Genomic DNA, 25,439 nt, shown 5'->3' with positions numbered 1-25,439 from the left:
AGTGAGTGAAGCTACTCTAAATGAGTTAGAGTACCCTATATTACTTCTTGTGGTTCCATTCTTTCCGATATAAATGGAACACCAGGAGACGGGAGAAAGAAACCCGACCCTTGATCAAGCATTAGACCTAACTTACTTATTTCTGTTTTCAGCCATTCTTATTCGTATACTCTCGTTGGGCCTGCTATTTAACTGTAGCAGACTATCTGCTGCGGGGATTCAGAATTGGGCTATTCATTCTTACAAGTGAGATGTCATGTATTTTTATAACATGAAACGGTTGAATTGGTCCATTGGTAAATGGAAGCAAGCAATGCCTTGAAATATGCTGAGGAAGGCTTGTGTGGTAAATCAATAAAAACCTTGCCTCCTTCTGCTTGATTTCTCCAGAGACTAGCCAGTGTAACATATGATCATGCCATTGCTGACATCACAATCACGTTTTCATTCAAAAAGCAGTTGAGATGATTACGGTAATTTGCCAATATTGCACGCTAGGATAAATTAACTGAAAAGAATGACATAATGAAAATAGACGTACATAGATTAAATAAAATGTAAAAACTATCCGATATCAAATCCAGATATGTGAAGAACGGCAGCGGTCCTTTGCTATCGCGGTGAAATACACTCAGTGAACACTTTATTAGTTATTTAGTACACTTATTTTTTAGACTTATTGTTCGTCTGCTGCAGTGGCCTACTCACTTGAAGTTTTGACGAGTTGTGTGTTCAGAGATGCTCTCCGGCATACCACTGTAAAGTGTGGTATATGTGTTACTGTCACCTTCCTGTCAGCTTTGACCAGTCTGGCCTATCTCCCCTGACCTCTCTCGTTAATAACGCGTTTTTGCCCGCAGAACTGCTGCTCAATGGATGTTTTTTGTTTTTCGCCATTCTGTGTAAAGTCTAGAGACTGTTGTGCGTAAAAGTCCCAGGAGATCCACCGTTTCTAAGATGGTCAAACCACCCTGTCTGGCATAAATAATCATTCCACGGTCAAAGACACTTAAAACACGTTTTCCCCATTCGGATGGTTGATGTGAACATTAACTGAAGCTCCTGAACCCGAACTGCTGCCACACGATTGGCTGATTCGATAATCGCATGAATAAGTAGGAGTACGGGTGTTCCTAATAAAGTGCTCAGTGAATGTATGTTTATGACATCAAATATTTTTTATGAAAATTCAAAATTTATTCATTTATACGATACCCCAATAGTTGGTACCGCATTTTCTCTCAAGTACACAGTTCTATGTTGAAATATCGCTGTAGGGAATGATGTCTGAAACAATAAATTGCTGTTGCCGGCTAGGCGCTCTCCAGAGTGCTGAACATGATTTCTGGAACTGACGTTCAAGCTTCGACACGTCTTGATTAATTTCCCTTACACTGGGAATATATAGTTTTAAATATTCAGTATATTTCACGGAAATGGATTTCAGTGGCTCGTAGCCTATCCTTTGCTACCTAAAACAACCGCTAGCATAAGTGAGAGTAAGAAAGACGAAGCAAAAAGAGGGAGGGAGGGAGAGATGCAGTGACACTATTTTCTTGTTGTGCTTTAAAGGGTCTGCTACTGGTGCTGTCTCTGAGATCTGAACTAATCAAAGCTATGGAAACGATTTCAGAATACCCAACTGCTGTGCACAGTGAGGTGGTTTACCCCGACAGTGCGTATGGGTCCTCTGCGATGGACACGGACACGGAGGATGGCCAGACCCCTTCCACATCCACGTTTACTTACGATGAGGAGTTCATGCATAAGGTGATTTTTTATTTTAATTAAAATTAAAATAGGTTATGTACTCAAATTTTTTGTTCATGTTATTGTGGCAGTGGGATAACTTAGCTTGTTTAGCCTACAGCTTATAAGGCGACATCAACTCCGTTTTCATTTTATAGGGGCTACATTTTTCGCAAAAAATTGTAAAATTCAATGAGTTCGGTTATGAAATTGGACTTCAGAAACTTAAACTTAAAAACGGGTTGGTGGACGCCTTTGACGCAATAGGCTATATGCAATAGGCTATAGCTAAATCTAATCGGTGTGATGTTGATTTAGTGAATATGTTTTGCAGTGTCATTCATTATATCACTTAATAACGCAGCACAAGCACGTTAACTTTGCTGTATACTGCAATTATGTCGATAGCTGTCCATCCACAGACATCGTGTGCGTTCAATGTGCCAAGTATTTATACAATCGCGAGTTAAAGTCGCAATAAGTGGAAAATCGTATTAATCATGAACATTAAGCATGTTAACGGACTATCCTTGCGTGTTCGCTTTTGCTTCTGCTCTTTTCAAAAGTTCCATGCGCTTGGTGAACACCAGGGTGTCCCGCATCTCAATGAGCAGCACGCAATGCGAGTCTATATTGCGGGGAAACATTCCAGCCTCTGCGGATGAGAAACTACACAATTGTCCAAATGTAGCCAATAGTTTTCGACGTTGCGGCAGCAGTTTCGTAGTACATATAACTGCACCGTGCAATTGTGAGAAAAATAAATATACCATATATCCCATTCTATTTATTTATTTATCTTATTTATTTATTTATTTATTTGCACCACAGGCAAATAAATAAATAAGATCATCCTATTATGTCTACCATAAAGCAAATACAGCATTTCCTAGTAAGAGGATCATACTAAAAGTCAAACAAGGTGATGTTAATGTGATGCTGTGTGGATGCTTTGCTGACCCCCCAGGACCTGGACCACTTGTCATTATTGAAGGAACCGTGAATTCTGCTCTGTAAGGAGAATGTCTGGTCATCTATCTATGAGCTGTAGCTGAAGTGTAATGGGGTTATGTAACAAGACAATAACCAAGAACACAAATGCACATCTAATTGACTGAACTGAAATTAAAGTTTTGGAGTGGTCTAGTCAAAGTCCTGACTTGATGTGATTAGAGATGCTGTGGCAGAACCTGAAAACAGCAGTTCATGCTCAAGAACCGACCAAATTGTCTTTATTAAAGAATTGGTTAAAATTCCTCCACAGCGACGTGAGACTGATATCAAATTTGCAAGGACTATGGAATTAAATTTTGACCCAGGCCATGTCTTAGAGACATTTCTGTGGTCCACAAATGAGCAGCATTGAATCTCTTCCTGGAGCCATTGCCTTGCGATAAAGTGGCTTATTGCTGTCTGTAATCTATGCAGCAACATCATCCCAGGACCATTAGGCTTGGTTTGGTATACAAGAGCACCTAGCGTCATCCAATCCAATCCAATGCCAAAAAAACAATGGAACAATGACGATTTTAAGAGTTGGTATGACTTTTTGTACAACATTTTTGTAAATGTACAATATGGGTAAATTAATATTATTGAATCAAGATAATGACCCAATTATTGAGAAGGTTTCCTGTGTCATATGCCCTATGCATGGGATTCGCTATTGAACAAGTGACATTTTCATACAAATGTCATATATATCATTTCCAGCTGTAATTCATCGACCTGTTTTGACTTGTGATGTATCTCTCTGGCTGAGTCACATTCCTCTGCAAGCTCACAGCTGCCTCAGCAGCCAGCAGTGTACGTGACCTCCTGCGCAAGAACAATCTCCCTGTGTATCCCTGTTTTCACATCAAAGAGCGAAGGGAAATCGTTGAGGAATCCATATGTGCACATATCCTGTATATAATGTCCAATGATAATCTCAAGGAAATTGTGGTTTCTAATTAATTTACAGTGCAGTCCATAAGTATTTGGACAGTGGTACAATTTATTGTCTTTTGGCTCTGTACTCCAGCACATTGGTTTTGAAATGATACGAGGTTAAAGTGCAGACTCACAGCTATAATTTGAAGATATTTACATCCATATCAGGTTATCTGTATGTGAATTCCAGTTGGCTTCTCAGCTGTTTCTGATTAGTTTGGTGTATTCAATCACATCCTTAGTGCAGGTAGAAGAAAGTTCAGTATTTAGTCTTGATTCTTGTGGCACTGTCCAATGAGTTTGGAGGCATTTGATTAAACGTGAGCAGATAAGATGCTTCTGTACATGTCAGAATTCAATCTGCTGCAGTTAGATTACCAATGAAGGCAAATGAGTTTACTAGTGCAATCTTTCTTCTTAATGATGTTCTAAACCGTTTATTTTAATAAGCTATTGTTTGGCCTGTATCTTTGATTGTTTTTGTTCTTATTTCTCAGCCCCATTGGCTGTCATTGACACAACTTTGGTCCTTATGTTTACAAATGGCAATTACAGATTCCCTAGGGTGAAGATTAGATAATGAAAGCTTTCTTATACGTGCACTAAGGAAACTGAATAGAACAGAATAAAAATGGAATACACCTGACTAATCAGAAATGGCTGAGGAGCCAACTGTCAAATTACTTTTCCAAATGGGGGGACTATGTTTGAAAAGGGATGAAATTCCACCGGTAATTGCCTGATAAGAATGTAAATGCCCTCAAATTAAAGGTGACCAAAATTGTAACACTGTTCGAATGCTACACTGTATCTGTAAATTATTTTTGAAATAACACAATCTCCTTCCTCACTCTGATTTCTATCTACTAGTCAATTACAGTTATTTATTGACTTTTGAGAAACTCTGCACTTCTGTGCTTGGCATGGAAAATAAAACTACAGTGGGCTCCAGAATTATTTGTGCATATTTATCAAGGGTGCCAATAATTGTTGAGCCCACGGTATGTATAACAATGCATAGGAAAGGCAAACACAAACACATTTGTTTGTTCCCCCGAAATATTCCCTCCCTCAGGTACTGAAAAGCTTGTGTGGTCTTCCCTCCGACATGGCATTTCTCTTGCATCTTTATCTACTGCTTAATGTCATGTCTTATAATCACATGACACAGATGGCTGATGTGTGACCATACTCCTTTCAGGAGAGGGCTGTTTTCAAAGCTCTGGGGGCTCTGAAATGCCCAGAATCAGTTTAGCAAAATGTCAGATCAAAAGGCAGTAACCATGGAGATGGAAAGTGGCACTGTAAACCATACAAGCAGTTGCCTCTGACCAGCTTACTTCTGTGGCAGCAAAGGTACCATCCTGAACAAAGAGATGCGCAGGGCTTACTGTATTACCGTTTATGGAGATATTAAGGTAAAATAACGCGCTACCTTGTTTGTTACCTTGCATGTTCCTTTAGCCATAACAGGGAGAGTTCCAGGAAAATGGATCAGATAAGGACCCTTTTGAAAAGAAGGCCTCTGCCGCATGCTATCTTGTACCCTGCTATTACATTTCAATCTGATGCTGAGAGTTCACCTGCTGCTCAGCAAAAAGCTTTATTAAGAGCTGCACAAACACCCCCTCAAGAGCCATTTTTAACTCAGATCACGTCACCTTGTGATCAAGTGCCAAAACAAGGGTCAGAAAACTTCAGCTGCTACAGTGTCTCTGAACAGAACTATTTTGCCATGAAAAAAGTGAATACATTTCTGGAACAGCACTTATAGTCATGGTAAATAATTTGTCTATAATTTATTACTCAATAAAAAACATTTTTCTCCTTTAGTAGACTCAGTAAATATAAAACTGTACATATTTACACATTCAAATATCCCATTTTAGAAATGGTTTGGCTTTGGCCTGTTGCTATGGTAGCACACAGTTTCATTGTTAAATGGGAGCGCTTACACATATTTGTGCCTGATAAAGTATTAGCAATTGGTCTAACGAGACATAAAGCCTTCAATTTCAGTGCAATATCTTGCTGTTCTCGCTAAACCTACCTTCGGAGAGAATTGCAATGGAGTGTGGGTGGGGGTTGGCTGCAGTTTCTGTATGCTTCAACAAGTCATAAAATGTCAAAGCTGACTGAATATTTTCATATCATTAATATGAAACAGTTATACAAATTTAAAGCTATGTAAATAAGGTCTGGTGTCTGTCCGTAGAGCGTAGTGTGACTGGGTGGGGGGTTCAGGAATAACTGACCCCAAGCCTGCAGACTGTGTGCTTCATGGTGGGAGATGTGGGGGAGGGGAAGATGGAGGAAAGAGCAAAGCAGATCTGGAGTGATTCAGGCCTTGGAGCTCAAGAGCTGGTCGTGCAGTAAATAAAGGCAACAGCAGACTCATTTTATTATGCAAACTCACCCTCCGCTGCTCCACATAATTCTGCGTATCTTATTATTTTACCCAAGGCATGCTTCATGCCCAAAGCATGGATTTCTTAAAGATAATAATCAGAGTAATCACATCTTCATGTGGAACCTTTTACCTTTCAAATACAATGCTATGAAATATAAAAATGGTAAAGAAAGGACCAGGGCTCTCTCCTATCCATTTATTTCAGTTTAGAAAATGGTTAGTGGTATTTCTGCATGCTGCCATTACAGCTCATGCTCCTTTCTGACCACATTTTTAAAAGATTATCTTTAAGATTATAGGAATGCACGCCAACTGTCTCAAAATGCACAGTTAGTCCTGTGGTTAAATACATTGAAAAAAACATAACTGTTACATGAGTATACACTTAATGAGCAGTTTATTAGGGATTTATTAGACTTACTGGTCTTCTGCTGCTGTAGCCTATCCACTTAGAGGTTTGATGTGTTGTGTGTTCAAAGATGCTCTTCTGCATACCATTGTTGTAATGTGTGGTTATTTGTGTTACTGTCACCTTCCTGTCAGCTTTGACTAGTCTAGCCCTTCTCCTTTGACCTCTCTAATTAACAAACCCCCTGTCTGGCACCAACAATCATTCCATGGTCAAAGTCACTTAGATCACATTTCTTCCCCATTCTGTCATTTGGTCTGAACAGCAGCTAAACCTCTTGACTACATCTGCATGCTTTTATGCATTCAGTTGCTCACTGAGTGTATATTTCTATCAATATATGAACAGCAGAAGGAGTAGCAATATTTGTGGCAACAGTTTTGGTATATGGTACAATACTGTAGGTAAGTACCTTGCTGAAAAAAACTGCTCAAGCTAGGTATTGAAACAGCTGCTAGCTGGTTGACCAGTTCAGACCAGCTCCATACTTAACATTGTTTGACCAACTCAGGCGATGTTTTGAAACAGCTGGTAGCTGGTAATTTCAAGCTGGTTATAGATGTATTTCACACAAGGGTAGACCAGTGCAAACTTCTTGTTGAATTATTATATTATTAATGAAACTGTTCAAATTTGAGATACTAATACATTATGCTCATAAACCATCTCTCAAAGAAGACAAATGAAACCATTATCTGTGTCAGCTGCACGGTAGAATCATACTCCAGTAAGACATTTATGGGGGTTTTAAACCATTGCAACTTGAGTTGAGAATGAGAATGCCACAGCTAATAATGAGTGGGAAGGTGTGGTTGAAAATCGCTGCTGCGGCCTCACCACTCAAATATTTCCACCAAATCAGTGTCAGCACAAGATTGAAGACCATGTTACTGTCAGCCATAATAATACTCTTTTGTAACAGTAGGTTTTGGACTGTATCTAGGCCTGTCACTTTACTAGTTTTAGTCAGAGGCCCTGGACAGCAATATACAGAATCTATTCAAAGGAAATTTTCTGTTTTGTTTCTGCTTTATACCTTAAATTGGCCTACCCTTCCCTTTCATTATTTTGAAAGTCTTTCCTTTTATTTCAAGTTATTTCAATTACATGTCCAATCCACAAACAAATCCATCAGTTCTGCTTCATCAGTCCATTACTCTCCCCTCCAAACACATTGCTACAAGTAGTTTCCTTGCTGCAGTGCTTAAATGTTTTGGTGGAATGGGGTCTCCTGCATTTCTCTGGACCACTAACCTTGATCGTGCTGTTTTACTGAGAGAGACTCAGAGCCTGCAGCCCCTCCCTTGCTCTCATGATCTGTGGGTGGTTGCTAACGTATCTTGGATACAAGGGAACAGCAGGCCAACTTCCTCTTTCTCTTGGATGGTTAATTAGATTTGTGGAAATATCTGGATGTGCTGTGTTTCTAGTTAAATTCCCCCAGGACTTCCGTTCAGGCTGAGGGAGGGATGTTTTGGTTAAGTGTTCCTGTTGACTTCGAGAATCCTCACTGCATGAGTCACCAGGTCCACAAGGACTTACGAGTGAGCACAGCAAGATGCACTTTTGTTTGTCACACAGTCTTCATCCCTTGCTTTCTCTTAGCAACCAGTTCCAAAACAGTGGTTCCACTTATAACTGAATGAAACTAGCCAAACAGAAGTTGTGAATCGCTTGCTTTCCAAATAAAAGTGTTTCCATGGTAACAGCATCCTTCTTTCAAATCACTTTCCCCCATTTCACCCCTTTTCCCCCTTGCAACCCCCAGAGAAGTGTAACACATGCATTAAAGTTGAATGAAGCCAACATGAAAAAGTAATAGAGCTGCATAGCAGCAATCCCCATTGGCAAACACTTGACGTCAAACAGCACCTGCCTCAGCAGTAGAAAGCCTCTGCTTTGGATCAGTATCAACTAAAGGTAAACTTTAATATGCCAGGTTAAGGTGAGCTCTACTGTTTATTTAAAAGGTGGAAAAGAGGAACACCAATGTGCCATAGCCCAGCAAGCAAACAGATAAGACAGGTGCCCTCAGATATGGATAACAGATCTTATACTAACCTGAAAAGACTAAACCTGAAGCAATACTGAAGCACACTAGAATAATATTGCCACACTTTCATGCACAGAGTGGAAACAGGCAAATGATTTCACATTACACTGTTGTTACACTGACAAAGATGTTTTAATGTCAACGTATTAGTGTCTTCTCACCATGGTCATTAAACTCCTGTAAGATAATTTCAGTGCCCTCCAGATATCCTTACTTTAGGAGAGTCTAATGTGTCTCTGGTTAGAACCCTTACTGTTTAAGTCCAAGTGAAAAGGTATGTTACAATTTTGCATACAATGATTTCATTGTGCTTGTTCACTCCTGGTGTTTTTCAATCTCACATTGAATACAATGGAGAAAACCACCCGATGTGGTTCTCTGACATACTGTACAATCCATGTTTTATTTGAATATTCTGCTTGCCCAGAACCAGCATCACTGGAATAAACAGACTGAGTTGTGAGTTGACTGTAGGGGCTTTTATAATAATAATAATAATAATAATAATAATAATAATAATAATAATAATAATAATTCCTTGAATTTATATAGCATTTTTCTCACCATCTGACAACTCAAAGTGCTTCACAGTGATGAGGGGAAAACTCTCCTCAACAACCACCAGTGTGTAGCACCCACCTTGGTGATGCAATGGCAGCCATTTTACACCAGAATGCTCACCAGACATCAACTAATGTTTATGAGACTGTGTGGCCGCAGCTATATTCTTATTCTTAAATTCCTTGCTCATTTATTTCTATGTATAGTATATGGTATAAGGCAGTGTGTTAATGCCTGGAAGATATGTTAGCCTACTGTTTCTGAAATACTTCCATGATCAAAATGACAATGTCAAAAAATGTCAAAATACAAAGACTTTCTTTTGTATTCCTCAGTTAGAAAGCGAACCTACTTCAAAGGATAAAGTGAGGCCTAACTGAACATGAATTGAGGCATTTGTTTATAATTATGAATGCATTTTCGTGGAATTGTTATATTACTGTGGATGCAATACTAAAAGCTCTCATTTCATCCAAGTCTTTCAAGTTTTAAGGAAGATTTACAGTACATCTGGTTTAAAACTCATATTATTTAAATATAGACATCTAGGAGTCTGTTTTTTTTATTATTGTTATACATTGCTTGGTGAGGTGTCTCCATGTATTAACAATGTTAGAAAAACAGACTTCCTCTCATCTCACAGAATATTCTATGACGGTCTGATGATAAAATGCAATTTCAAGCAAGTATTCTCTAAAATTCCACAGCCTGTACATTTCTTATATAACAGCAGGGCTTAAATGTGGTTTTTCAAAAGGTTTCTAAGAGCAGAAGCAACTGTTATATGATTTATCATCAAGGAGATATTTCAAGAATGCAGAACTGTAATACACTGGATAAAACACAATAATCTATCTGCTGATCATGTGACCAGGAAAACTTCAGGCGGAGGATGTGATTACCATGGTGATGTGGCTGATGGATGCTCATCCCTGCTTCTTTGCACAGACAGTCACGTCTGTGGAGTATGATGCATTTGCATTCAAGACAGGAATCAATGTCCACCTGGGAATGCTAAATAAAGGAACTCCTTCACTGTGGAACAGATGTGGATATTACCTAACAGGTTTAATCAGCTGTGAGAAAATGCAACAAAATGTTTATTCTTGCCTTTCGGGGATCTGTCCAGATAAAAATAAAGATTTTCTGATTCAATATTTTCCGATGGGCTTGCTGCCTATACACACACGCGTGCACACATATGCATGTACATACACACACATACCCACTCAAATTCATACAACACTCACACAAACACACCGTATATATATGTAAATTAATTCACCTGTTCCCTTTCTTGATGTCCACAGACCATTCTGGTAGGAGACAGTGGAGTGGGAAAGACCTCACTGTTGGTCCAGTTTGACCAGGGCAAGTTTATTCCAGGGTCCTTCTCTGCGACTGTTGGGATTGGTTTTACGGTGAGTGGCTCTGTGATGACCCAACTGGCCACAGCTTTTCCATACAAACCCCTTCCTGTTCCTATGGCAACATAATTATCTTTGTTTCATGGAAATGTGCATGTGTATTTGTTTTGTCCTCTTTGCAATACAAATCATTCAAAATTAGCATGGTAAGGTAAGCAGGTAAGGAAGCATTTGATGATGATGATGCTGGGGATGGTGTACTTGACTTAAATAATAAAGATAATGACTGAAACTACTGCAAATACAATTAAATGTTGGTGGTAAATGTAACAGTAGAACGTATAGTATTTAACCCTATAGAACCGCATTAGTTGAAACCTCACTTCACCACATGTGGCTGTTTTCTAGGGGGACTTTCAAGGCAAAGTCGCATTTCAAACAACTGAATGGCTGAGCTTAAAGGCTACTTGCATGGAGGCGCAGTGGGTAGCACTGTTGCTTTACAGCAAGAAGGTCCAGAGTTTTGAGCCCCGCCCGGACCTTTCTGTGTGGAGTTTGCATATTTTCCCCATGTCTGTGTGGGTTTACTCTGGGTACTCCAGTTTCCTCCCACAGTCCAAAGACATGCAGGTTAGGTTAATGGGAGAGGCTAAATTGGCCCTTGTTGTAGTCCTGTCATTGCCCTTGAACAAGGCACTGGCCTCAGAACCATGCTATGGCTGCCCACTGCTCCTAAGTAACTAGGATGGGTCAAATGCACAGGATACATTTCATTGCCTTAGAAGGCAATGGCAATAAAGTTAATCGAATCTAATCCAATCTAATCTAAAATAATCTAATCTAATCATAATATGTTGGGCCTTTTTAGGCAACATAGGCATAGGTTGTGTTACCATTGAGTGGACAGTTCGATAACATTATATTAGTTATACTATACTACATACACTCAGTGACAACTTTATGAGGTATTCACTGTTACTTTTTTAGACTTATTGGTCTATTAGACTTCTGCTGCTGTAGCTCATCCACTTAGAGGTTTGAAGTGTTGTGTGTTCAGAGATTCTCCTCTGCATACCACTGTTGTAATGCATGGTTATTTGTGTTACTTTCACCTTCCTGTCAGCTTTGACTAGTTTGGTCCTCCTCCTCTGACCTCTATCATTAATAACACGTTTTTGCCCGCAGAACTGCTGCTCACTGGATGCTTTTTTGTTTTTCTCTGAGACTGTTGTGCATGAAAATCACAAAAGATCAGCAACGGTCAAAAGTCACGTAGATCATATTTCTTCCCCATTCTGACATTTGGTCAGAACCTCTTGACCACGTCTGCATGTTTTATGCATTTAGTTGCTGCCACATGATTGGCTGATTAAATATTTCCATTAATAAGCTGATGTACAGGTCTACCTAATAAATTGCTCAGTGAGAGTATATTGCTGGCTACTTTGCATTGTGATTCCAGATACAAGTTGTTACGTTCAATCACTCCCATGCAGCTCTACTTGGTGTATTGATTATTGTTTATTTTCCCACAGACAATGTGGTGTGACAGACAGATTTTTCTGTGAGGTGCGTGCAAAGCCTTTGTGGTCTTTCGCTATCATGCAGTTGAGAACACTAGAGGGAGACATATACCAAAGATGGAGCCGACTCTGATAAATTTTTGAGCTCCTCTATATTGTTATTGAAGATTTTACAATTCCTCAGCAATCGACGAATTAACAAATCCATTTTCATATTAGAAATGAATACAGCTGCCAATTGTCATAGTTCTCACTTCAATCCTCCATTACAGTTGTGTTTTGGCTGAATTTGGGACACAACTGAACTTGATTCCCTAAGTTTTGAAACAAGTCCTATTTCTGCATAGTCCTATCATGACGCCGATTTAACGTTACATGAATGTATAGTCTACATGTAAACCAGGTTTATTGTAATTGTGGAATTACTGATCTACGGTGTAGCTAATCTGCGAATGCTACAAAAACATTTCGGAAGGTAGATACCTTACACCAACTAGCCTACTTTCAGCCTTAATGATGATACATTTTATGATAGATATATTAAGTGTTAGATTACAGTCCGTCTCATGTAGTCTAAATCTGGGTGGTAAACCCGAATGTGTGTGTGTGTGTGTGTGTGTGTGTGTGTGTGTGTGTGTGAGAGAGAGAGCGAGGGTGCATTCGTTGGATAGGCTTTCAGTTGCTAATTATCGTCAAATGCCGTTTTCCTCAACGCCCTTTAGAAAAATACACTTATTTTGTAGCCTACAATTGTTCTCTGCACACCCTTTCCGCGTTTAGCGTTTCCTTGCCGCGCAGTTATGAACCCGCTGAAACCAGTCATCAGAAATATCTGACATTTGGTGGACTCCTCCTTTGCAATCATCTGTCTCGGCATCACCTGTTGGATTTTTTGTGACTCCTCATTGCGTCTGCTTCGTCGTCTGTGGCAAAACACAATTTTCCACATCTTGGGCAATTCATTTTCAGTCTCTTTGGCACAAGAACGTGTTTTCTCTACATTCTGGATAAGTACTCGGTGTGCTAGCTGTGCGAGACGAAAGGATGTTTGCTTCTGCAAGTTCTCCGTCTGCTTGATCGATTAGCATATCCGTTTTCATATTTTAACGTCATGTATGCACGACTACAGATAGTGTCACGCATTACTTGTTAATTTAAAGCGTTATAGTCAGTAGCCTATTCGTATTGATAACAAACGTTAGTTGTCTAGTTTCACTCGGTGAGTAGGCTAGTAGTCTTTGCATACGGGATCCCATTGCGCGAGTACCAGCCTACATCTTGAGGTGAGATGTCAACCAAGAAGGAATCGAGGTCAGGAAAGGTTCTTCAAAATGGGACATCAAAACATTTTTTGGAAAGATGTGCATCGACAAATGAATATTTTGATATCGCTTTCAAGGTGTGTATTATATCTATCTATCTATCTATCATCATCATTGTTGTCTCAGCTGATTGAAAACTTCTAACAGGTCCAATCAACGTGGGTACATTTAATAAAAGGGTGTCAAGAACAATATATTGATACATGTGTTTGATGTGCTAAACTTCTCCCTGAAGTCACTGTAATATTTATCAATTATAAGGTACAGTAGGCTGCCGTGTTTTTTTACTTATGAATTATTGGCTCCAACAAGAGCACTTGATTTCACATTTGTCATTGAATGCTGTGGATAGAGTTCCTAATCTCACAGAATGGTGTGCACTGCTGAAGTGCAACAGGTATAACAGTTGGGCTTTTAATCATCTGGTACACACGTTACTTTTTTACAGTGCTTTAACAGCAATTCATATTCAGGGCACATACAGCTAAATATTATAATCCCCACACTGTGTCTATTCCCAGTCGTAAAAACTGGATGTTTGCTGCTCTTGCTGTGTGGTAATAAAATATTTGCTTAGGGAGGACTCTCATGTTCACTGCACCATGCAGTGTAATCACAAGATGCGAATGACAGTTTGGATGTACGTGTGGGTTTTAAGCAAGTTCACAAAGCATAAAAAAAGCCAAGTCATCTTCCTCATCCTCTGAGGGGAACTGAGGGGAACTGTAGCAGTGTTGTATTGAAATTCCTCTTACTATAAAATAAATATTGAGACAGGCCTATGTGCTGAAAAGTTGACCTTCCTGTTTAGTGTATTGGTGATGGTGCTGCACTAGGTCAGCCCAGGTTGATAACAGTCAGCATCCCCCTGTTTTGCTGCTGTGTGTACATGGTGTTATCAGTTTAATTATAATTCCACAGAATAGGGAAAAAGTGAAGAAAAAAAGAAACAGTTAAATGTATAAGCCTCATGTCAGTGTAAAAATGCCAGGTGATGTTTGCAGATTGTGTGAAACGGGTTTTAATTTGGCAGTCATGTCTTTAACTGACACATGATTTCAAAGACCAATTAATTTTCTCACATGGAAATTGAAGCTTAATCATCAACAGTTTATTGCAAAGTGTTACTCATAAACAGATTCAAGTGCAGTAGGCGCATTGCTTAACATGTTTGTCATCCTCATGTAAGACAGTCTTCCAGAGTAAACATCTGCAGTTTATTCAACAGTATGCATGACCTACTGAATTAAACATTTCCAGGGAATCCAGCCAGTTTCCACAATGTCTACAGTGCCCTCCAAAAGTATGGGAACAGTGGAGTGAAATTTGTTATTGTTGCTATGTACTTAGGGCATTTGGATTTGAGATCAAACGATGAATATAAGACAATCGCTTTTTTGTTTAATGGTATTTACATGCATATGTTCTAACATTTTACATAAACTTTGTATCGAAGCAATAAAGTATTTTGTTGCTTGGCCCGTAAATGCAACGATAGCATGAAGTCACTGACATCACCGCTCATTTGGTATCTTCTTTGAGAAGGCCGGGGACCGGGGGTGGTTCCCTCTTCAGTCTCCTTTCAGCATGCTCAAGTGGATTCTATTCAGGTGACTGACTTGGCCGGGCAAACAATGGACGCTTCTTCCCACCGATGAATGCTTTGGCTGCGTGGGCAGTGTGCTTTGGGGGTCATTGTCTTAGTGCAGGACGTGTGTTTCACAGATGAGGGAGGTGGGCTTTGAATCATGGACAGTTCACCACTTTCACCACACTTTCGTTACCATGTTTATTCATGAAACTTTGGTCCTTATGGCTCATCTCTGTTTCTAACCCGGCCTTTTGGTCTGTATCTTACAGTGTAGACTGTATGAATCTGCTGTTCTTCTGCGTATCCTGGCTTGTGGTATTTTCATCCCTGCTCTCTGGAAACTGCTGGTGATGTCACTGACTGTTATTTTAGCATTTTTCTTCACAGCTCATAGGATTCTTCTGTCATCAACTGCAGTTGACTTCCTTGGCTGACCTGCATGGTGTTTCTTTCTGAATCTGCCAGTGGCTTCTTTCTTTTTCATGCCTTGCCAATCTGCTGTACTTGATATGCCCAGTTTCTCTGCTATCATTCTTAATGAATTATTCTGTCCTCTCATGTTACAAATGAGTTCAATATTTGTATAATTTTCATCCATAGTTACTCCTCTGGTCTTCATGATGGTGTATACCTTCCAATTCAAAAAGCAATCGCAGTTCAATCACAGATTGAAACATAATCTCAAACCAAGACACTCACTTGTCATTTATGTGTGAACAATCCATGCAAAAGGAAACGCTTGAGCAACACCTGTCAGGTCTGTTTTGCACAGAAAATGGGAAAATTTGCACAGAAAATGGGAAGGCTTAACACAAAAACATTTTGTTTCTGTAAAATGTATACACTTGTAAACACAAAAACTCTACTTTGCTTTCTGTACTGTACAGTCTGTACAGATTGTCTCTTATTCATCTTTTGATCTCAAAATCCAGTCGCAAGTACATTGCAAAAAATAAATTTTGAAGCTACAGTTCCCATACTGTTGGAGGGCACTGTGTCCTAAAATAATGTTCTACTTTATTGATGGGAAATAAAATGGCACAAGCACACTCTTTACTCATCTTCAAAACCTAATATTTCATTGACCATTGCAGATTAGTCGACCCCCAGAACTCCTGGCAAGGAGTGTTTGATGTACAATGTAAGGAATATAGTGCATTGTTCCCATTTTTCCATAGGTCATCTATTATTCTATAGTAACTCCACTGTTAAAGGCTTTGTTGTCCGACCAACAAAGGAAAATTAATCAAGGAGAAGTGAAAGTTTTTTTTACATTTTATTAATGACATATTTTTCACTTCCTCTCGGTACACTCAGTATCTGCAGTCGGGCCAGTTATGAAGGTTGAAGAAAGAGGAAACAAATGAACTTACTGAACTTATTCTTTTCAGTTAAATGATCAAACCAAATTACTATAAATTCTCTCTGGTGAGTATTGTAAAAGCGAACACTGGATGACACTTGTAGGCTCGATGGTTTGGGCTGGGTCTTGAGGTTCCGTGAGACTTAAAGACGCTAGTGCTCGGAGTTACAGAATGGGGTTGTGAGTTCACTCTCTCTTCTGTAGTTCCTGCCCTAACCCCCTTCTCCTCCCCTGGCACCTCTGCAGGTCATGCTGTTGGGAGACTCGGCTGTGGGGAAGACATGCTTCCTGGTGCAGTTTAAAGATGGGGCCTTTCTCGCCGGCAGTTTCATAGCCACCGTGGGAATAGACTTTAGGGTAATACAGAACTGGTTGTTCCATGGTTTGACCTGATAAATTTTTACTACTGACATGGAAGCTTTTTTGTAATTAGCACTCATATACCATACTTTTAGGTCCAGTATCTCAACTGGACACATGGGGAGACAATTCTGATATCACCTTCTTATTTTCTATGGTTATTGCTCAATTACCGTTTCTATTTGCACTGCATAAATGAAATTAGAAAATTATACAATGAAAAATGAAATCTGAAGCTTACTGTATGCTAGTCCACATCTCTATTTCTACATCACAGTTCAGTGATATGAGCTTTCTGGTCCTTTTGGGTCATGTTAAAATGGCAGGGCTGTTTATGTTCAGCAAGGGTTTGTGTCATGTAAACAAGCTAGCGTCATTTACAGACCTCATTGCCATGGTTACAGCTGCAAGAGCTCATCTTGAGAGGGGGACAAGGAATTGGGAGATCCATTTCGAAGACTGCTGTGTATATGATAGCAATTTACTTGCCTTCGAACATTTCTAAGTAGACAACAATAAACACTGAATAATTCTTTATAAATAATACATAAACGAGAAATGAAAAAAAAAAAGTCCAGTGATTTTATTTCTCATATATTAATTATTTGTTTGAATTTCTTTGTTTATTGTTGTCTGCTTGTAATCAGGATGAATGTCCAACCTTGACCTTGATTTGCATGTTTAGAACAGACATATTTGCTTAGTCTGTTACAAGGAAGCAGTGGTGGATGGTAAAGACATTTTTTACCACTATACTAGCTCTGTGGGTGATTAGTTGGCAGAATGTTCCTGTGTATCATTTTCTCTCTAACATGAGTAGGTTTGTACAAACTGGAGCGCACATTCACTCATTTGAAATGAGGATCATCATACCTGCTCAAAAATCCACTCATTCCATTTTACAAACTGGGAAAGGTCTGTTTCATTGTAAATATTTGACACTAGCATATGGCTGTTAAAATATGCATAGAATAGCCTCTGTTTTTGATGACAATTACAGATTTTCTTTTAATTTCTGTGCTATGCTACCCTAAGCACAGTAGTCCTTAGTAGCAAAATCTGAGTCTCCCTCCTGACTGTTGTATTTCTGACATGCTAAATAGCTGGCTTACAAACCACTCATAAATAAAATAAGATTAGCTACTAAGCAAGTTGCCATGAAAAGCAGTAACCCATTGCTATCTGTAGAATTTGATTACATCAAACTGGCAAACTCTAAGACAGTGTCCTGTTTGGCAGCTACATTGTATTGTCATTGACATTTTCAAACAAAAAATGTTATTAACTGTCTTAATCTCTGTCACCACTACAACTTACAAGTCAGAGCAGTGGACCACTCGATAAAACCCCTATAAAATAATGAGCAGGGGATTTGAGATCAAATAGTGTGTGTTTGTCAGGATTCCTTTTCATTAGCTGGAACGTATGCATGTTCTTTCAGATGAATGTATGCTCATGATATCCTCTTTGGAATTTACCTACTGTGATCCACTACAAATAGAAATTAACTCTCATTATTGATGTCAGCTTCAGATCTGAGCATTTTCCCTAGCATTTATTTCAGTTCTGCTTCTGTAGCAAGCCATTAGCAGGCAGGCACGTCTATGTGGAGCGGAATGGCTGCTTCCGACTGACGCTCGAACAGCAGGAGGAATTGAAGCCTGTTGCTGTGGCAACTAATGAGTAGGCTCAGAAGGTTTTGTCTGTGTCTTTTAAGATGCCTCTGACGTCACCGACAGTGGAAATCAGGGTTGGAGGATCCTGCCGCGAGGGTGTTATTTTTGTAGAATTTTTATGGATAATACTATTATTAAACAAAGGAACCCAAAAAAAAATATCAGCGCATCTGAGATTTAAATGTGTTGTGGAAGAACAGGATGGCAGAGGAGTGTGCTGTTAACAGTCAGCGAGGCCAACGAAGTGGAATATTTCCGGCAGTTCTTTCATTTGTGTTTGAATCACGCTTCATGCTTCTGGTTTCTGTTTGTGACTGAGTGAGGTCCCTGCATGTCAGGCCGTGGACAGGGCGGATAGGAAAGCGCGTCTGTAACAGTGCTATGATTGTTAGATTCATGCACCAGCGTCTAATCCTGGTACAAGGGCAAGAGCACACACTTCACTGTACTGTCCACAATGTCTTCTCATCTTCTGCTTTCAGCCAGAGCCTTGGGTCACATGCCAAGAGAAAGTACTTTTGCAAATACGAACTGTCCCCGATACATTGCGGGTGTACTTGTAAAACAGTAGATCCACATTATTAATATTATTATTATTATTATTATTATTATTAGTAATTCTTATTTTGTTCTTGGAATAACTGTGCATGGGCGGACCATAGATGCTTCCCCCTTCCCCCTCCCCCCTCTGCTTTTCTAATCCATCTCATTTTCTTGTTCATTTGAAATTGTGTTTTTCTTAAAACATTCCATGTGGTATTTTCAGAAATGCTTGTTCTTGTGACACATCTTGCAACACAGGAAGTCACAAGACACTGCAGATAGCCACTGAAAGTGTAAAAAAAAAAAAAAAAAAATGTAGGCAAATGAACTGAAGTGTTCTTGTAAATGTGATTCTCATGGTCCCTTCAGCTCTGTTCTTACCAAGGGGCTGAAGGTAGTTCAGCATTGGTGGCTTTAATGGTCTATATCTGGTCTTGGCATCTATTACTCTGAACAATTATTGCATGTTTTCACATCCAGCCTTTTGTTAAAGGAACAAAACATTTGTCATAACCAGTATCCACTGTGGTCTCTCTTTACTCCATGCTCTTCCATCCAGAATAAGGTGGTGACAGTGGATAATGTGAAGGTAAAATTGCAGGTGAGTCCAGATGAATCGCTGTTGTGTTTTGAGTTGTCACTGATTAGATGGATGAGAATTAGATGAGTGATGAGGAACACAGCTCTTGTGTGTGTTCTCCTTCCCCTCCCTCCACCTTAGATATGGGACACGGCAGGACAGGAGAGATTCCGGAGTGTCACTCATGCTTACTACAGGGATGCCCAAGGTAACGAGAAATCAGAGCGCTGAAAGTCTCCAGGTTGCTTAACTCTCTCTCTCTTTCTCTCTCTCTCTCTCTAAGATATATATTATTGTACATATACTCAGTGAGCCCTTTGTTGGGTATTTATTAGACTTATTTTTTTGACTTATTGGTCTTCTGCTGCTGTAGCTTATCCACTTGGAGGTATGACTCATTGTGTGTTCAGAGATGCTCTTCTGCATATCACTGTTGTAATGCGTAGTTATTGTCACCTTCCTCTCAGCATGTATAAACACTGCTGTAATTTCTGCATGGCGAAACCAAAATTTCTAAAAATACCCCCTAATAAAAGCTGAGAATGTGCACTTTAACCACATGTTAATCTACAAATCTAAACCTAATGGGTCTTTGTCCCAAACATTATGGAGGGCACTGTATAACTTTATGTCTATGTTTGTCTTTGTTTCTTGATATTTGAGGGAACTACTTGGCATTGCTGCAGTTTTAGAGTTCATCTGTTTCTCCTCCCTTCTCCAGCACTGCTCCTTCTATACGACATCACCAGCAAATCCTCCTTTGACAACATCAGGGTCAGTCTTTCATGGTTTCATGGTGTACTAACTGTGTCCACTAAGTGTTTATAATGTCATATCATGATTCTACCACATTGTTTGTAAATTGTTGGATGTTCATATGCATAAATATTATGCTTGCCTGACTGTTTTCTTCTTTTGATTCTCAGTACATTACTTTACCTTTTCAAATGTTGGCCTAAAGATAGACTGTGTGATTCAGTTTTCAATGCCACTGTTATTTTCTATGATAAAGGGCTAAAATTGTAGAGTATTTTGGTACGAATAAAGGGGAGAAATGAGGCATTACTGATGTATTTTTTGACAGTAGACCGCTCTCTTCTTATCACTTCCTCCCACTGGTTCTCATTGTGTTTGTCTTTTAAGGCCTGGCTCACAGAAATTCATGAGTACGCACAGAAGGATGTGGTCATCATGTTGCTAGGCAACAAGGTGAGAAGGGCTTCCTGGTTTGAGTTTTATCATTTGCAGTGTGGATGAAACACTCAGTCATAGTGATATGCCAAACATCACATACCACGGGGCAGATAAACTTCCCCAGATCTGTTTTTGTCTTGGTATCACTTTGGTGTCAGAAATCAGTCACACAAAACTATATGGATTGCATATGAAAATTTTTTCAGCGCAAACTACAAAATACAAATGTCTTTGTATTGGTTTAAGAGGTTGATTTGGAATAGAAAAACAGCCTTTTTATTTAGTTTCTTCTTTATTTGAGTAAAATAATTTGATAGAATAATTCATCTTTGCTGCATTCAAATCTTTGAAGTTGGAAATTCCCAACAAAGTCTTTTAATTTTGCCTTTGTGAGTAGGGAGTGCCCTCCAGTGGCGGTAGACCATAAAGGCATGCAGGCCAGTTCATGGCATGAGGTCAATATAAGTCAGGGAATGCCCAGTTGTGCTAAAAACTAGAGTGCTAAAAAGACAAAGAAATGGTTTCAGGGTGTCTCGGTGGCGCAGCCTGTAGAGCACTGACCGCATGCTCATTGCGAGCCGCGACGTCGGTGGTTCGAATCCGACCGTCTGACATTTGTCGCATATCTTCCCCTCTCTCTCGCTCCCATTCTTCCTGTCTCTCTATACTATATACTGTCCAATAAAGCTGAAAAAGGAATAAATAAATAAATAAATAAATGGTTTCAACATTGAACAAGTACTAAACCACGTTGTTCCCTGAGTCTGCTCCTGTGCTGTCCTTACAGTCAGACATGGCCAATGAGAGAGTCATCAAGAGGGAGGAAGGAGAGAAGCTGGCCAGGGTAAGGAAATTGTTCTTTTTATAGCCTGTGGTTATTTTCTTAGCAGCCTGCCCACACTGAAGATTTTCCTTTAAAATGCATGAATCAAATCATCTGTACCGATGGGCCCCATCATCTGCAGTCTAGTCTTGTATCAAATTTGGACCTTGCCTAGCAGCCCCGTCGGACAAAGCATAATTGGCTTTAGCATCAGCCAGGGTGGGAGGGTTTTCCTAGGATATTAGCATCTTGTTTCACACCAGCAGCCCCTCCTGGTCGATAAGACGCCCAAAATATTCCTGTTGTACCGCACATAGACATTCTTCCTCCCACTCATGCCTGTGTGAGCGTGCCTTGCAACCTGATGTGGGATAAAAAGTAGCAGCTGATATCACGTGATTCAGAAAAGGGAATATTTTGGGTGAGCATGATTGGCTATTCCAAATTGGGGCAAAAGAAGGGAGAAAGCATTAAAAGGTAAAAAAAAAAAAAAAAGGTTGGTGGTTCCATCCCCGGTGTAGCCACAATAAGATCTGCACAGCCGTTGGGCCCTTGAGCAAGGCCCTTAAATCTGCATTGCTCCAGGGGAGGATTGTCTCCTGCTTAGTCTAGTCAACTGTACGTCGCTCTGGATAAGAGTGTCTGCCGAATGCCAATAATGTAATGTAATATTCCCATGTGTCCTGTCTTTGTGTGCTATGAAGTCTCTGATGTGTCACCCAAAGTGGAAATTGTTCCAGGTACGCAGACCCAATGCGCTACAGTTAAAATGGCACCATTTCTTGAATGGGCAATGCCGAAAAACTTGTTTGGGTTGTGCCTGCCATGCTGCTTTGCTGACTCAGACTGCCTTTCATTTTCTGTTCCAGGAATATGGCGTGCCATTCATGGAGACCAGTGCCAAGACGGGAGTCAACGTGGAGCTAGCCTTCCTGGCCATCGCAAAGTGAGTTCTACAGAAACACTTCTCATCTGTTCTCATCACTCTCTTTTGTTAATTTGCACAGCCCTTTAGTCAGAGAAATGGACCTGAAACCAGTGCAGTGTGGGGAGTGCTTCCTATAATGGTGTGATTTTACATTATCAAAATATTCATAAAGACAATCACACTGCGATTAACAGCAGTGTTTGCTGGCATAATGTCTTGTCCATTATGCCAAGAGTCATAGATTAAACATGTCCTCTTTGTTCAATTTGAATGTATTTTGGATGTTTGCACACCATCTGTTGTGTAGTGAGGCTGTGAAAACCTGACATTAGCCTCAGCATCTTTCATTCAGATATAATTAAATGGTAAAATATGTGAAAGCTATACGTACGTATAATTACTCACACTCATACAGTACTTACAATACGTAAACCACTAACAGAGATGCAATATGCTCACTTGCATGCCAGTTGGAGGTTCTGTGGGGCAGTCATCAAAACAAATGTCAATAGTATAATAACTCCAAACTATGTATGCAATAGATTAAAATATGTGTATCATGAACATTAAGATTTTGTGTATGTCTGGTTTTAATCTTAATAATATACTTGACTAAGTCAGGTCAATTGGAGACTATGACATCCCTAAAGCAGGGTTGATTGGACACCAAAAAGTGCTGAAGGATCACAAAGTTTCCAAAGTACATTTTAAGCATCATAACAACTTGGTTCCCAATGCGACAAAAAGGACTTGGGCTGTTCTATTTCTGACACCTCAATACATGATGATGACATACTTCCTTTAAGTCTTACATTAACTGCTAGTCGTGGTTACTGTATCCTTTCATGTTCACAGTCTGTTCCTCCCTCAATACCCTCCAACTTAATTAATTTCTTTTTTTTCCCTACCTGGTTATTCCTCCTCTGTCTCCCAGAGAGCTGAAGCATCGGGCTGTCCAGCAGCCCAACGAGCCAAAGTTTCAAATCCATGACTACATAGAGTCCCAGAAGGAGCAGTCCAGCTGCTGCAGTTACCTGTAACTCAGCCATTACAACTGGGGCTGTGTGAGGAAGAGCAAAGATGGATGAGCACAGCGTTGCCTCCCTACCACAACCAGCAGACTGAACAGAACAGGCATCTCCGTGGAGTGGGAGGCAGGGACACTGACCTGTTCTGTTTTTCACAGGATAAAGTAGAGTTCATGGTCCTACTCCACCCCAACCCACTTGACACTACCTCTTAGGGGTTACAGATGGGGGAGACATACCAACATTTCCCCTCTTCTGGACAAGGTTTTTTCTGGAGGAGTTGTGTGTCAGGTGGGATGGATGCAATCCAACCATCAAACATAGATTCAGCAATTGTTAGTAGTAATGGTTTTTCTGAAATAATGTTGACATTAACTGTCACAAGCAAAATGGTTTATTATGTTTTGTTTTGTCTTTGTAATGGCCAAGAATGGCAGTGTCCTCGAGTATTTTAGATTTTCTTTTCAGTGAAGATGGCAGTTGTGCACAGTTGGAGTTTGAAGTGCTTTATCTCTGTGTCAAAATGGAATACGTTTTCCTCCAAGCAGCTGCCAGAAGGCTTTTTAAAGCGCAGACAGAGATTTATTTCATGTTATGCTCTTCATTCCAGACACATTCCAGTGTAGGATGGAAGTATTACCCATGTCATATATGTCATCATAAAGCTTTCAGCTCAGTTACTGTATTGTGATATATTTTCACCACTGCAAGCAACCAAAGGTGTGTATGAAATTATGCTAAATGACACTTAGCCTAAAGGTTTAACTGAGTGAAATGAGAGCTTTTGTTTTTGTCTGTTGATTTAGTTTATGTGCTCTTTCGGACAGGGTTCTTGGTGATATTCAGGCCTTTAGGTATTCCATCCACAGTATTGCCTTTGATAAAGAGCCTGAGTAACTCACATAGCTATGTGCTCTGGCTGTGCAGTACAAATTACTTTTTTACAATAGGGTCAGTTAAAAAGGCTACTTTGCCAACTTGCCAAGCAAAATTATACGGTCTGATGTTCAGTTGTTGGACTTCATATTGATTAGAGATTCCAGCAACAAGCACACAAAGGAGCATGCACAATCAATGATAACAGCTTCAGTTGGACATGATGCAAATAGGCTTAAATAAAATAAAATAAAATAAGTATATTTAAATTATATATCAAATGTGTGTGTGTGTGCGATTGTGTGTGTGTGTGCGTGTGTGTGTGTGTGTGTGTGTGTGTGTGTGTATGTACAGTAAATGCATATATTTGCTATATTTTTGAAGCACCCATAAATTTGCACTTTTGTGAGAAATGCTTCAGCATGGTTCCTGTTATTTTTTTGTTCTATACTTCATATGACTGCTGTTCATTGCACTTTGTGTTGTGATGCAAATCACTGAAGGCATATGAAACCAGGTTTGAAAATACTGTACATTCCAACACTTTTATATCAGAAGAAATGTTACAGTGATGTCAGATGTGATTTGTTTGGTTGATTTGTACTATTTCCTGACTCAAATTGTACTCCTATGTTGGAATGTTGCCTGCTAGCCACTTAAATCGTTGGATGTCATTGTTTTCATTTTCTTTAGATGGAGGTGTTTTACGGGGTCCTATGAGACACATATTCTGTACAAAATTGTTTCTTAATGTGGTGATGTCCATTTGTTCCCTTCTATGAGGTTGTCTTTTGTGTGTCTGTGTGTGTGTGCACAAGTGTGTGTGTTGTGTGCTTGGTTACCTGTGAGTCTGTTGCTTATTCTCAGGTATTTGAATGCTTTGATCAAAATAAAGTCATACTGCTGAGAAGCGTCGTTCTCCTGAGGTCTTTAATATTGTGTTATAGTGGGAGCCACTAGGTGGGACCATGGACAACAAACAAGTATTAAAGGTGAGGGCAAAAAATAACATGGAAGCACCCACATGTTGACACGAACACAAAACAAATATGGTTTAATTGATATTCCTTGTCCTAGCACAAGAGGCCTTCATAGCACTGGGCAGGAGGGTATGGAGTTTGGTTTTCAGTGTTACTCAACCCTGTGAAGAT

General features: G+C 39.7%; 1 protein-coding gene across 3 annotated transcripts; it reads left to right on the top strand.

Annotated features, from left to right (window-relative positions):
• Positions 1-1,528: 1,528 nt before the first annotated feature.
• On the top strand, positions 1,529-25,198 carry LOC133121687 (ras-related protein Rab-37-like). Of its 3 annotated transcripts, none has more exons than XM_061231071.1 (9): positions 1,529-1,770; positions 10,425-10,535; positions 19,419-19,460; positions 19,581-19,647; positions 20,161-20,213; positions 20,583-20,648; positions 21,421-21,477; positions 22,326-22,402; positions 23,319-25,198. In XM_061231071.1, the coding sequence occupies exons 1-9, from the start codon at positions 1,618-1,620 to the stop codon at positions 23,422-23,424; spliced, it is 732 nt and encodes a 243-aa protein (XP_061087055.1). In that variant the 5' UTR covers positions 1,529-1,617; the 3' UTR covers positions 23,425-25,198. The 3 variants fall into 3 exon arrangements, with proteins under 3 accessions (XP_061087055.1, XP_061087056.1, XP_061087057.1); XM_061231072.1 differs by lacking the exons at positions 1,529-1,770; positions 10,425-10,535 and adding exons at positions 12,644-13,403; positions 16,527-16,637; XM_061231073.1 differs by lacking the exons at positions 1,529-1,770; positions 10,425-10,535 and adding exons at positions 16,252-16,345; positions 16,527-16,637.
• The last annotated feature ends 241 nt before the right edge of the window (positions 25,199-25,439 follow it).

This window comes from Conger conger, chromosome 2, assembly GCF_963514075.1.
Source record: "Conger conger chromosome 2, fConCon1.1, whole genome shotgun sequence".
Classification (NCBI taxonomy): Eukaryota; Metazoa; Chordata; class Actinopteri; order Anguilliformes; family Congridae; genus Conger; species Conger conger.
Note: the sequence above shows the minus strand (reverse complement) of the source record. Positions and strands in the feature narration are given on the sequence as shown.

Coding starts and splice junctions, on each gene's coding strand:
- LOC133121687 (XM_061231071.1), top strand. CDS start 1,618: ATGGAAACGATTTCAGAATACCCAACTGCTGTGCACAGTGAGGTGGTT. Junction 10,536..19,418: donor CTGTTGGGATTGGTTTTACG/GTGAGTGGCTCT, acceptor TCTTCCATCCAG/AATAAGGTGGTGACAGTGGA. Junction 22,403..23,318: donor GCCTTCCTGGCCATCGCAAA/GTGAGTTCTACA, acceptor TCTGTCTCCCAG/AGAGCTGAAGCATCGGGCTG.